Raw genomic sequence first — 14,594 nt, 5'->3', positions numbered from 1 at the left:
ATCCGCGGACGATTTTTTTGCTAGAGAGGGATTCCGTCTCCGCGGTAGCATTTTTCGCATTTAGTTATTCGATGGGGAAAAAACGTGAAGTATCGAGGTCGGAGTTGACATCAGTCGAGGAGTGAAACCGAGCGCGTTATTTTGCGTAAGTTCGGACTGATTGCGACGTTTATTTTTTATTCGTTTTTTTATTTTATCATTACAATTTTACAATTCATTCTTAATATCATATATTATATATATATAGTTATGTATATATATATGATAATTAATTAAGCTCTGTGATCACCGTATATTTGCTTACCGTGCAGGTCCTCGGTCCCGGCGTGCCTCGTCGGTCAGATGGTCATCCGTGCGCTGGACATCTAACGATCGCCGTGCCGCCCGGCGCTGCCGCCCGCCCGCGTCAACGATCGGTATCTGTACGCCACGCGAGCGCGCTCAAGAGAAAAACACATCCTACTGCCTCAGCCAGAACGCATCAACATCTGCGGATATCAATGCGTCTGCTTGACAGAGGTGGGTTGGCATTTGAGTCGGTGAGCGCTCACGAGGTTGTGTCACGCACCGTGAATTAGCGGCTCTGCCATTTGCAACGCGTATCGCGCGGTTGGTTAGGCCACCCCGTTATTACTCGGCTCGCAGAAAATAGTTGGGTGCAGTCTTACGCGTGTTGATGAATTTATCATGACATTGATTGTTTTCAGACTGCCGAACACTGCGAAGATGGACTTGGACATGATGCAGGGAGAATTGCGCCAGTTGAAAATAGCAGACGTTAGCAAACAGTCCAGAAGATATAGAATTGTTTTGCCTCAAGTGTTAAAATTAGTAGCAATATGAGCTAAAATAGGCATAACTACAATAAGTAAATACGGGCAATAAGGGCAAAATGGGATGCTTATGGTTTAACCATGGATCGTATGGTAGGTAGCAATATGTGCACTTGTGTGTATTGTTAATTTGCAAAAGTTTAGAACATTACAGCCACCAGGGTGGCCCCTGTGTGCTTGGATCATGACGTGTCATTGTGGTACCATGGGGCTGGTGTGACCCACCAGATGGCAACCAGTGTTGATCCCCACCAGGGTGCGCACATGTGTGGACCTGTGTGTGTGTGAAATAATGTGTGTGCTGTGTAGCTCGCAAATAAGTGGCCCTTGTACTTGCCGATGCTGACATGCCAGGTCGCTCCTGTGGACCTGTGTGACCCATTTAAGGATGCGCCCCTGTGGTGCTTCTTGTGCCATACAGGTGGCGCCCACGATGTCCCCGTCACCCTCCAATGGGTGGCGCCTGTTTGCCCCGCGATCACCCTCCTGTGTTCTGCTGCAGGTTTCAAGTGCAGGTACAGGACGCCGAGCACACTGCCGCCACAACGACACCTGGCAGTGCCCTGCTATGGCCCGCTGCACACTCCCTCACGTGTGCATCGACGCGACATCCGTCAGAGCGACCCCCTCGACTGAAAGATGTTCGAGTCGGACCGGCTGGGTGAAGTCGCGCCAGGCCAGACGCAGATGGGTGTGGGCCGTGGTCGCGGGCGTGGTCGGGGGCGTGGTCGGGAACGTGAATGGGAATAGAAATGGCGTGCATCGAATTGCTTTTTCGTTGCTGCATTATTGTTGTTTTTTCGGTCGTTTTTTTTTTTGACTATTTTTACCAGCTTGGCGAGTCATCACACCGATTATTGTTGTTGTTGTTGTTGTTATTTGTTGTTTCATGCATATTCATTACTGTTGATTGTATGTTAAGTTTTGGTGTATCGTTTCCGTTATACCATGCACACACCAGGTCCCGGTATTGCCCGGCGTTTATTTCGCGATAACTTTTGATTCTCAACGCATTGATCTCGGTTGCCGACAGGAGCTGCTAGGCAGGCCAGGAATCGATTGCCACTGTGAAATTCGATCAAGGATTGATTGGCGGACCGTTGATTGCGGCCAGGAACCTGACATACGTACGTCGTCGGCGTCGTTGGACACACAGTGAGTGCGGGTGGCGGACAGTCGAGTATCCCATGGGGTGGATCCATGGGAACGGTTAGGAGAGTGGAGGGAAGGAAGAGGACACATCTATGCAGCCATTACCAGCTGTAGTGGAAGCGGACAACGATTTAAAACACGTATAGAAGAGTATACAATAAAACATTCACCACATTCTACAAAATTCTACAAGATTAAATAATTAATAATTATTAATAAAATTAAAATTCGAAAAAATTTAATCTAAATATGAAATTAATAATAATAGATTAACAAATTCTTACGAAAATTCAGCATCTGGCCCCCTCCCCCCCCCGGTAATTAGTGGCATCGTAACTGTTATGCAACAGAACGGCGGCAGCCGTGTTCGATAACAGTCTCGTTAGTGCCAGTCATGTGGTTGCAGACGCGTTTTTGAGGTCGGCATAGTGAGAACAGTGTCACTTTCTCGTCGACGGTCTGCAGACGCATTGACGTGTGATTCACGCGCAGCTGGGGGCCGCCAACTTCCAGCTCTACGTTAAGGGATTCGCCCGAGATGATACATCTCCCCTGTCGAAACCTGAGGACCGGTGAGGACGCACGAACACACACACACGCACCATTGAACACGCATGCCGCATGCACGCAGGCACTCGCGCACACACACGCTATGCACATATGTTGCTCCATTTACTTCATTTGTTAGGCAACTGCGCACCATGCACCGTGCGCCGCACGCACGCTACGCCACACTTCATTTGATGTAGGCATTTAGTGCACGCCATTGCATGCTAGCGCATTTCTAGGCCCTGTGCACACACACACGCACACACGCGCACATGCACAGCACATTTCAAGGCACGCATGCATGCACGCGCAATTATACACGTGCCATGCTTACATGCGGTACACATGAGTTCTACCACGGTCGATGCGTGAGTGCCACCAGCAATGCATGACATGCTCACAGCAACAAAGTGCATATCATTTCAACGTGTTTTATAATATTCACACGCTGTTCCCCATCACTACGACTAGTAATGCTGTAATGTCTTGTACCCCCCCCCATCAGGACTTATGAATGTATTTCGTTGGGGAGGTTGAACGTCTTCAGTGCTTCGCCACTCGGACGGCCGACAGTGGAATCGAGTGCGGCGAAATGCCGAACACTTGCTTGACGCTTACCTGTGCTTGTCACTCACGCAGTACTGGAGACTTCAGCACGCACCTGCACGCGTACACGCCGGCAGGGCTACCGTGTCAATAGGCGGTCGCCTGCAATGCCCCTGCCCCACCTACTGGTGTGAAGGCCTCAGCGTATCACTTAGGTAGCATCTCTTCCGTTTTGAACCAGCAGTTAAGTTTACTGACTCGCCTTGCCGCGATATCGTGGCCAGGGATTTTAACGTCGTCTCTGCTCGTGGCTCCGTCGTGCCTGGTCGTCGGGTGCGACAGAGGTGTGAATGACATGTCACCATCAAGAGACAGGCCATTGGTGAATACGCGGACACGTATTGCCATGGCTAGGACACTATGAACTGAAATATACGGACAAACACGCGAAATGTACGAGACGTATGTACGTCGTGTTAAACACGGACTCGCCGAGATTAGACGTTCTTAATTTGCAGTCCGTATATCAGTCGTAGTTAGTATGTAGGAGTTTGTATGGACCAAGTGATTAGCTGCCGGAATATTCCGCTTAGCTCTCTGTGCGTTTTGCCCCATTTCTGTGCTTAGTCGTGTTTTTGTCGTTAGGTTCGGTTCATAGTGCGCCACGTTCGCGGCCGATTCCGCAGGTCAGGGTCAAGGTTGCGGATGAGACGGGCGGGATCATCGGCTGCCGGTCACAGAGCCGATGGTACAACGCGACAGGGGGATCCTAATGGGCCTGCCATTCTCAGAGGTTGAGGGGTTCTAGCCGAGATAAGTGATCATGGCTGGGGATACTCAGAGCTAAAGCGTTTTAGCGAGACGAGGGGATATGCTGCCATCTCAGGGCGGGAGTTCGGTGAGAATGAAGTAGCAGGGTTAGGGTTTCCAGAGGTCAAATTACTCTTTGATTTACATGTAACGGACTCTCTGATTTGGCATAGTGCAGGAGTACCGTGTGACTCCCTGAAAATTCTTGCCATTACTAAACTAGTTTGTTCCATAGCACGGCACTCCTTCCTATTATTTCCACGCGAAATTACTGGTATTTTTTAAGCGGGTAAATGCTCCAGGAAATTTTGAGCAGACGTTGCAAACCGCATAATCTTCAAAATAAAGCACATGCGTATTCTTACTTAGTTTTGAACTTCAGATTGCAGACTCCGCTCATTTTTCCACCGTACTCCCATCTTTTTGGGCAGGGACTTCCTTTCGCTTCAAAAGTTACATTTCTACCCTGAAGATTAGGTGTATATTACTCCGGTCTCACGGGCGTGCATTGACTTTGCAGGGACCGCGTGAGAGCACGATTCTCTATTTCCTCAGGGCTGCTGGTGATGGAGAAATCGACTGAAGCGGAAGTCGCACCTTCATTCAAGATTCTGCGCCGACAGTCAGCATCCGGACCAATGATTGATCACAGCGTAAGGCTCACCTGAAATATTAAAATAATATTAAATTATTAATATTATATTAATTGATAAAAATATTTTCAAATTATTAATTTAAATTTATATTTATATTTGCATAATATAATTATTTTCAATTATTAAATTTTAAATGCAATTTATGAAAAATGGAATCGTGAAACGGATCAATTTTTGTCGTGAACACCTGTTGGTAACGGCGCGTCATCTTGGCTGGCTAGGGCTGACAACAATTGCTGACCGGCGTTAGAGCGTCTAGTGCGGCGCGCGAGCGGGCATGACATATAATCGTTGGCCCCCGGCCCTACGATAGCGGGCGCGTGCCGGAGAATGCCCGGCAGCAGGACGAGAAATCATGGAGCGTCGGGGAGAAGCGTTACATTCATCCACGATCTGCGCCGCCGTCACGTCGATGCGACTAGACGATAGCTGTAGGACGAAGCCATAGTTGCCATGAGCTGCTGGAGCGTGGCCTCGTTAACTTTTAAAAAATAATTAAAATAAATTTAAATTCGCTAATGTTCTCGGTCACTCTGTGCCTTGTGTTAGGCGAGCTTCGTAGGGGACACGAGAGCGATTCCCTTGTCTTCTCTCCTGCTTTGCAGGCAAACAAGAAGATGGCCGGCGCTGGCAGAACATACATTTGCGCGACGGGCCCGGTCGTTCGCGGGGATGGATACTGACCGACTACCACTCCGAACTCCTTCCTCGGTACGTACGTACGTGGTGCGCATGCGCGCTCACGCACCGCTCCCTCTAGCGCGTTATCTCTCGGCAATCCCGCCGCCGCTCGTGGCCCCAGTGTCCTTTGTGTCATTATCTCCACCACATCAAGGAGGATGATGCGGAAGAGGAAGGAGGAGGATGGATGGGCGGTGATGGAGGCAAAGAGCGCAAAGGGGGCAGTTCCCTTTACCATGTGTTACTGTAACTACTCGTAGTGACAGTGGAGCGGGCGGCCAGTTGCTACTCTTAGACAGTCTGCAATGTCTCTCGTTTGCAGCTTGATTCTACGGCAACGTCTATGCAAGGGATCGAATCCAGCAGAAAAGGCTCAACTGTGATAGAACAGCTTCAGGACGTGGGGTGAGCGAGGAAACCCTGCACTAATGCTATCTACTTTATTATATTTTTTATACCTACTCTTTTTTTGAGCATAAAACGAATGTTGCTGTCGCAAGCTTGCAATGGTTATTAGAATGAGGATAATTTGCCTTACTCGTTGATCATTGATGGTCTCTCTTTTAAAGAGGTTTCCCCACTCTATAGGCAGGTGATTATTCCTCACTACTATGTGTATTTTGCAGAGTACTGCCAGCTCCTGTGCTGTTCCAGATAGCGTTGCGATGCCACGTTAAACGAATTTCTCTAAAACTCGTAGAACTTTGTTGTTTCTTTACAGGTACAATGTAGGCAATGGTGCGGAGTGCGATGGAAATGACTGTGGGTGAGTGTGGGCAGTTTCCACGATCACGACTCACATTCGCATTCTCGAAAAAGAGTTAAATTCCTATAATTACATTTATTATTATCCTATTATTATTATCACTAAGGGAAATGGTTTTTGTTTTTACCATGGGTTTTTGTTCTGAGCTAGTTCACCGTAGCATGTATTTGTGCGAGTTGATGTTCACCGAAAGTGCAGTATGGTTCTGATGGTCACGTATACTGTATTAATTAATTTCTCCTACACTTCTTTGCTCTTCTAGGCCTAAAGACTGCCCACACGCACAAGACTACCCAACAAAAATAAAACAAATGCGCCCGCGTATCTCGCTGTCTCAGAAGCTTGAGGCGTCAGGACTCGCTAGCCCTTCACCTCCCTCCAAACAAAATATCAAATGCGTTCCCACTGTGATAAGGTAATACACCCTGCGGGAGCCTTTTGTAATCGGTCGTGTCGTTGTCTCGTTTGCTGTAGCGGTACTATCGCAGAATGCAAACAATACGGTGATACGAGTTTGACTTAATTCGATAATGACGATAATTACCTACTAAAGTTACTAATTAATTGGTTAATGTTATTTTGTTAATGAAACGCCTCGATTGTAAGATGATTCTCAGCACGATTTAATGGCGTTAAAGAATTGTGCGTTCGAGAAGTACGGAAGTCTGTGTTGGAGCTTAGATATTGCTTTTGTTTTTTCGTGTTTGACGTTGCTTGCGTGATGTGCTGTGCTGGTGGTGTCTGCTTCAGGAGGCCGGGCGCACTGCGTTCACGTCATTTCGGACATGTTCAAGTACATGGCCTTGTACAGCGCTACTCAGTTCGTCTCCCGTCATGATTCTCTATGGGTACGTCCACGCTACCCCCTACTGAGGACAAACCAATGTGCTTTTAACCAAGCATCGACCCAAGTTGCCTTTCCAGCAGCACGCCAACTGTGTTGCCTATCACCAAAGCACCCCCAAAGTTGACCGTAACAAGCGGCTCGCTCAAGTTGCAATGGCAGCATATATTATACGTGTTTACCCATGTATTGTCATATATATATGTGTTTCACGTATAAATGGTTGTTGCCAGTACGAGTCAACCTTGTTGTACTGCTCTAGCATGGCACGGCATTGAACCTTCCCGATCTAACGTTCTTGGTTACCTTTTGCAGCTCGGTTGCAGCCGTAAACGGATCTGGGGAATTTCTTGTCGATTTAGACTTTTCTGTTTGGACCGTTGGCTCGGGGTCTGTGTAAGTACGAGCAGAATAATCTTGTGGCTAGCGCTCGATCCGTGCATGTGCGAATCTACCCTGCTTCTGTTTGCTGCGCCCGCGTTCTCTTCACGGTAACTCGTACTCCGAGTCGGTCGTGAAGTTACGACAGCGACTCGTGCCGTTCAAAATGCTGTCGGTCCTGTGAGACCCAATGGCACTGGCGATAATCTACGGTAAATATAACCACACTGTGGCCTATGCATTCCATGCCTCAAGTGCTTTCAGACACCCCGCCACGCCCCACCACACCATGCCACACCCACACACAGCCACGTATACACACCACGCCACACCAACACCACGCTCCAGTATCCACAGGCGTCGAAAATACGTGCGAATATTGGTACTTAACGGGCTTCTGTCTGACCAATCGGCGTAATCGCGGGCTGTTTTTTGAACTGTAGTTGGAAGACGCGGCGGCGCCTAATTCCGATTCCTTCGTTAAGGAGCGACACGCGGTAGGCCTGTCAATGAGCGTACCGGCCAATCTGCTTGTCCGTCATTCTCTGCCATGATGACGATCAATCACCAATTCATACAGGTCGTTCTCTATGTGTTCATCACCACCCACGCCGTGGGTAGTGTCGCAAAAGGGCCTATTATTAATGTCTATTATTCATCCTCGCATACTCTCTCTCTCTTCTCTCATTTCCTCTTTCACCTTTCTCTCTTATTTCTCTCTCCTGGTTTCCACAGTCCCCTCCCTCCCTCTCTCCTCTCTCCTCGTCCTATGTGTTCGCTCACCGCCAGCCACAGCAGCGCCCCAGTGGTGATAGGTGCCGCGAGCCCTCTTATCTACGCTTTTTCTTCCTCGCCTCTCTCTCTCTCTCTCTCCTCTCTCTCTCTCTCTCTCTCTCTTCTCTCTCTCTCTACTTCTCGCTCTCTTCTCTCTCAACTCTTCTCATCTCTCTCTCTCTACTCTCTCTCTCTCTCTCTCTCTCTCTCTCTCTCTCTCTCTCTCTCTCTTCTCTCCCTCTCCCCCCTCTCCCCCCTCTCTCTCTCTCTCCCTCTCTCCCTCTCTTTCTCACTCTCGTCTCTCACTCTCTCTCTCTTTCTCTCACACTCTCTCTTGTCTCTCTATATCTCTCACTCTCATCTCTCTCTCTCTCCCTCTTTCTCCCTTCCTATCTCTCTCCTCTCCTCCTCTCCCTTCCTATGTCTCTCTCCCTCTCTCTCCCTCTCTCTCCCTCTCTCTCCCTCTCTCTCACCCTTCCTATCTCTCTCCCTCTCTCTCTCTCTCCCTTCCTATATCTTCCTATCTTCTCTCTCCTATTGCACTATCTCTCTCCTCTCTCTCGTCGGTCTCCCTTCCTATCTCTCTCCCTTCCTATTCTCTCTCCCTCTCTCTCCCTTCTCGCGTCTCCCCCTCTCTCTTCTCTGCTTCTCTCTCTCTCGCCTAACTCTCTCTCTCACCCTCTATCTCTGTGTCTCATGCATGTCTCTCTGCGCAGGTTTGTGCCGTTTGAGCGTAACGATGAGGAGGAGTACGACAGCTACGAGAACCACGTCGTATTCGTCGTCTCACAGTTCCAGTACATCACGCTCGCCTTCGTCTTCTCAAAGGGAGCGCCGTACCGAAACACTGTGCTCTCCAACCGTGAGTGTCGCATGCACTTCCCGCTACGCTTGCCGCACTTCACTTCGCCCCTCACGGGGGTGCAAGTAAATACGCACCCACGCGCACGTGCGCACTGCATGCAAGCACTGTATGAGTTCACGCGCACGTGCACGCACATACAAACAAAGTATACAAGTATATGTATATATACTTGCTCTACCATACTATATATATATATATATATATTACATAAACATTATATGCACGGACATAGGTGCGCTTCGCGTACATATTTACGACATACACACAAGTGTTCGACTTAACGCGGTGCAGACTTAACGGTAGCATTTCAAACGTTCCAACGAAACCGCACAAAAACGTGCGACACCTTCGATCGATCAATCGACCGACTCGTCCACGATCATTTCATCATTGTGTCAAGTGTTTCTCCATATATTGTTATATTGTTTCTCCGTCTCGCCGCGGCGCAGGTCTGCTGTGTGTGACGTTTGTCTTGCTGACGGCCGCCTGCGTCTACATCACCATATACCCGGCCGACTGGCTCGTGCGCATCATGGAGCTGAAGCCACCGCCGGACATCAAGTTCAGCGCTCTGCTCGTTCTCATCGCCGTCGTCAACTTCTTCATCTGCGTCATCTGCGAGGTGAGGGTCGCGGGGGTCAGCGGCAAGGTCGTGGAGTCAACGGCAGGGTCGCGGGGTCAACGGCAGGGTCGTGGGGGTCAGCGGCAAGGTCGTGGGGTCAGCGGCAGGGTCGTGGGGCTCAGTGGCGGGGTTGCGGGGTCAGCGGCAAGGTCGCAGAGTCTGCGAGGTGAGGGTCCCGGGGTTCAGCGGCAAGGTTGCAGGGTCAGCGGAAAGGTTGCAGGGTCAGCGGCAAGGTCGCGGGGCCAGCGACAAGGTCGCGGGGTCAGCAGCAAGGTCGCGGGGTCAGCGTGGTGTGGTCAGCAATGAGGTTCGCGGAGGGTCGCGGGGTAGAGTTACTCGCGCCTATGGCTGGCCATCGTACTCAGAAATAATTATTTTTACCGCGGTAGAAATAATTCAACCACGGTTAAAATTATGGCCCTTTTTACCCAATCAGAGGCATACAGTTCCACATCATTTAACTGCGGTAAAAATAATTTATCAGGTCAGCGGCGCACTCCCCGGGGTTGCAGCCTGGTGGCCCAGTCGTTGGGTGGTTAAATGGTTGTGCGTGCATGCGTGTGTGTGAGTGCGTGTATGTGTGCGTGTGCATGTGTGCGTGTGTGCGCGTGCGTGCGTGCGTGCGTGCGTGCGTGCGTGCGTGCGTGTGCGTGTGTGTGCGCGCGTGCGTGCGCGATCGTTGCCGCGCTACGTCTAATCCCCGTCGCTTCCCTCCTCGCCGCCGCCGCCGCAGATGTTCTTCGTCGACTACCTGTTCTTCCGGGTGCTAAGGTCGAAGGTCGCGTGGCTGCGACGCAAGAAGCGCGAGTACGACGTCATCGAGTCGGAGCTGCTCGCCGATCCATCATGGCCGCCGATCGACCGGTCGGCCAAGGCTGCTGTGAGTGAACGAGTGTAAAGGCCCGTTTTGCTTTTTCTCGAGTGACCATTATATACGCCGTAGTAGTATATATTATTATATATTTTTATATATAATAATAATCCATGCCTGCACAAAAAATATAGTATTGTATATTTTATTATATTATTTTTTCGTGGTGTTCTTGGACGTCATAGTAATGCTGTGCAGTTTACTCGTCGTGCCGCGTGTGAGTCTGGTAGACAGTTTGTGCATCTCGCTAATGCCTAGTAGCATGCATCTCACTATCACTAGTTCTACTGTAGTAGAGTTTGAAACAAAAACATGCATCTCTTGCAGGTGCAGGCGCGGAGCAATTGTCTGGCGGTGGAAACCACGAGCCTGCCGACGGAGACCGCGACAATGACAGACGCCTCGCCACAGCAGACGCTGACAGACGCCGCGCCACAGCAGACGCTGATAGACACCGGCGTTCAGCTCGCAGACGTCTCTCTGCTAGAGAGCGCCACAGATGACGACGACGCGCCCGCGGAGTCGCCGGACGACGGCGAGTCGGCGCGATTCGAATACAGCTCCCTCTAGCGTCGGCGGCGGCGGCAGACGTTTTTTTAATGTAAATATGCAAGCCGCGCCGGGCGACGCCTGGATGGATTCGCCCCCAGCCGCGACTCTGCTGTGTATATAGAGCGACTCCCTCCTCGTCCCCCTCCCCCCAACTCACAGCACGATCTCATCACTATAGGTTGCAGTGTCTGCAGTCCACACATTAGCGCACTGTAGCGGTGGCACACGCCCGATCCCTGTAGATGGAGCGGGTGTTTGCGTCCAAGCAGCTCGGTTAGCGAAGGGACGTGTCGATCGTTTGTTAGACGTACGTCGTACGTGTGTAGGTTCGATTTGTTTCCTGCTAAGGATCGTGGACTGTCGAACTACTAGGTAGGCTGGCCTACCACGGTCTCATCGCTTCTTGGCTGGCTATTCACCACTCGGGACAAACCCTGCGAAGATTGAGTGTGCTTGCCATAAACTTATCACTTGTTGAAGTTGGGTTAGGGTTAGACACTATGTTCTACACACCACCCATGGTAGAAAAATGCGAAGGTCCAGCGAAGAACATAGCTAGAATTCTATTTGTTCTTGAAACTGGGTAGCTATTCACCACTCAGGACAAACCCTGCAAAGATTGGCTGAGCTTGCCATAACCTCATCGCTTGTTGAAGTTGGGTTAGGTTTAGACACTATGTGCTACACACCACCCATGGTAGAAAAAGCAGAAAAACCAATTACCACTCAGGATAAACCGTGCGAAAGATAAGTGGTGGCTTCTGTAACCCGATTCTTTCTCGGCGACTTGAAATTGCTAGGAACTGTGAACGTTATACGATAATTGTCCAAGTGCTGTGAAAATGTGGAACGTGATGTTCAGTGTTCGTAAGTCGTCACGTGTCGGCATATTCTTCGTGATGGCCACTCTTCTAGAAAGTCCGGGTGTCTCCTATTGTTTTAAAATGTCAGGGCAAGGTCGCAGAGAATGTAGGCCCCGGTTCAGTGGCCGTGAGATGTTTCTCCGTTGTTGTTGTTAGCCTGTGCAATTAGAGGGAGTTCAATCGGGTGCGAATTCCCATCATTCATATTCAGGGTATAGGATCCTGGTGAACAAACAGCCAAACGCCGACAGTGAATGTTTAAGTGTCATGGACAACAGGTAAAATTGCGGTATGTAGTCGAATGCATGTTTCATATATTTGTTGCTATGTTGTTTATCATTCCGTTTTTACTCGGAATAATCATTGAAAATCGTGTAAGTCACAATCAGCGAAAAATCGGAAAATCATCGGAATATTTTCAGAACTGCCATCATGGGTTGAACACTGTGTAATAAAATTATAATGAATAATAATAAAATGAAATAGGATTTATATTATTTGTGTAATAAAATGTTTTTGTTAGGTTTTTCCAGAGAACGTTTGATAGTTTTATTCTTTAGGTACGTAGAAGGTACTGTAAATAGTCCAGGTTGGATGACGGGGGTAGTGTTGTGTGCATGTGAACATTACAAACTATTGAAAATTACACCAGATAGTTTAGTGATATAACAAAGATGCATGTGCAACGGGGGGGTGGGAAGGACAAGTTTTCAAATAATTATTTTGATACAAAATGTAAAAGTTTATTTTCATTTCAGGAACACTCGCACCCACGTTCTCAATAAAACTGAACACACTGAACATGGTTTTACCGACTATTAAATTAAAATATGATTGTAGACAGGAATAATTCCAACCAGACGACAAGACGGACCTCGCCATCGATATCATCTTGTTAAGCCCTGCTTTACACTATGCAGCAGCGCATCCGTGAAGGTCACAGCAAAGGTCGGCTCTCCTTCAGTCGTGTACAAACAATAGCGTTTGAACCTGGGGGCGGGGCGGGGGGATGGGCTTATGAGAACACACGTCGTCAGAGACTTCTCCCATGTACTCTTGTAATTACAAATCGAAAATATACACTACACTACACTTCCCCCTTCTTCTCCTCCTTCCCCTCCTCCTCCAACTGCTATCTTTGAGTTTTCGACTTTCCATTTTTGGGCAGCTCTCACGTACGCATGCGAAATTACATACTTTGAGGGGGGAGGCGAGGGAACCTGCCATATAACTATCATATAACTATCACAGAGCTGCTGCTGCTGCTGCTGCTTTCATATAGAAATGAAGACTAAAAGCTAAGCGAAGCCGAGACCGAGTGAGTCGCGATCAATTACATCACGAACGCGGCTGGTATTTCTACACTGTCTGGAGAATTTATGCTTACGCAGTAATGGATGTGAGATGTCTGTCTCTGTCTCTCTCTCTCTCTCTCTCTCTCTGATGAGCGCGCATTAAACACTAAAAAAAACTATTTATTTACAATGATTCAATATGACGAAGTACTGGTCACACTGGCAGTGTATAAGTTGTACATGGATACATGGTCATGCTGGCAGTGTAGAATATATATATATGTGGATACACAGCACGCACGTGGTCACATTGGCAGTGTACGCGTAACATAGCAACATGATTATTCTGGCCGTACGTAGCACGAAAAAACGAAACATATTGGCTGTGTACATGTCACAAGGAAACACGCTCACACTGGCAGTGTATAGGTAGAATGGTGAGGCATGTTCACAGTGGCAGTTCGATACAATATAACCTGGGCCTACATACAGGTAACATAACCCTACATCCAGATATGACCTATCCCTGCATCCGGGGTAAGGCTATTGTATCACCGCTAGTGTGTACGTAGTATAGAGACATGATCATTCTAGAAGTGTATACGTTACAACTTAAAACAGAGGCATCCAAAATATGCACGCATAGGACACACCAAATTACCCTGCCACAGGTCACAAAGTCCACACCTGTCACAAGTGATAAATCCATACCTGTCGCAGGTGATAAGTCGATAATGCCATACCCGTCACAGGTGATAAAGTCCATACCTGTCGCAGGTCATAAAAGGTTCATACCTGTCACAGCTTCTCAAATGCAAGCTGCACTGCACATGCGGTTGAGCACCTACCTCACCTACACCCAACAGGCGAGGGACAACAGTGCTTGTGTTGTCTTCCTAGGCACCGTAGCTCCGTGAGTGCACGGCCATATCATAATATACACTCACAACCACCACCTTCACACCCTCGCAGACTGTGCTGCATCTAATTAGTCCCTTAATATAGTCCCTCTATATTAAGAGACTCTACGTCTAATCTGCATGCCTTGCCATCTGGTGTGAAATAAGCATGGCGGAGACTAGTGCAGTAGGCTCGCTGTGCAAGTTGTTCACATGTGATTTGCGCATCGCCGTAACACGGACGACGAGCGAGTTGTCAGGCGGTGATCAGCTTAGGTCATAACTCAGGTCTTTGTCATTTCTTCCAACGGAACACTAGCAGCAACTCAGTAAACAGAAGAACCAAACTGCACCTCGTTTCTTCATGATTTCTTAGTATCTAGCAAACCATCCCTGCAACAGCTTTTATAGGTGCACAAAGGTGGGTAGCCCAAAACGACACCAATTGCCACAAGCTGCAAGAATTTTATACTCGTACACGTGCGGACGAAAAAAAGCGCAGTCTTGAAGGCTTCAATGAGTGAGAAATGGTTATAGCAAACAAGAAATAGATATAAGCATTAAGGATGGCCTCAGACGAAACACTTAGACACTACAACGTTCCAGAAATCAAGTGCGATGCTCCATGCACAATT

The 14,594-nt window shown here is 48.6% G+C and overlaps 1 protein-coding gene across 3 annotated transcripts in view; it reads left to right on the top strand.

Moving 5' to 3' along the window:
• LOC106807988 (probable cation-transporting ATPase 13A3) overlaps positions 1-12,566 on the top strand; it is a 35,516-nt gene extending 22,950 nt beyond the window's left edge. For all 3 annotated transcript variants that reach the window (XM_014810527.1, XM_014810526.1, XM_014810525.1), the window contains exons 28-31: positions 8,709-8,854; positions 9,307-9,479; positions 10,213-10,359; positions 10,678-12,566. In XM_014810527.1, the coding sequence (XP_014666013.1) occupies positions 8,709-8,854; positions 9,307-9,479; positions 10,213-10,359; positions 10,678-10,920 (709 nt within the window). In that variant the 3' untranslated portion in view covers positions 10,921-12,566. The remainder of the gene's footprint in view (positions 1-8,708; positions 8,855-9,306; positions 9,480-10,212; positions 10,360-10,677) is intronic.
• Positions 12,567-14,594: the final 2,028 nt, after the last annotated feature.

The sequence above is a fragment of the Priapulus caudatus genome, unplaced genomic scaffold (genome assembly GCF_000485595.1).
Source record: "Priapulus caudatus unplaced genomic scaffold, Priapulus_caudatus-5.0.1 Scaffold246, whole genome shotgun sequence".
NCBI classification, from domain to species: Eukaryota; Metazoa; Priapulida; class Priapulimorpha; order Priapulimorphida; family Priapulidae; genus Priapulus; species Priapulus caudatus.
Note: the sequence above shows the minus strand (reverse complement) of the source record. Positions and strands in the feature narration are given on the sequence as shown.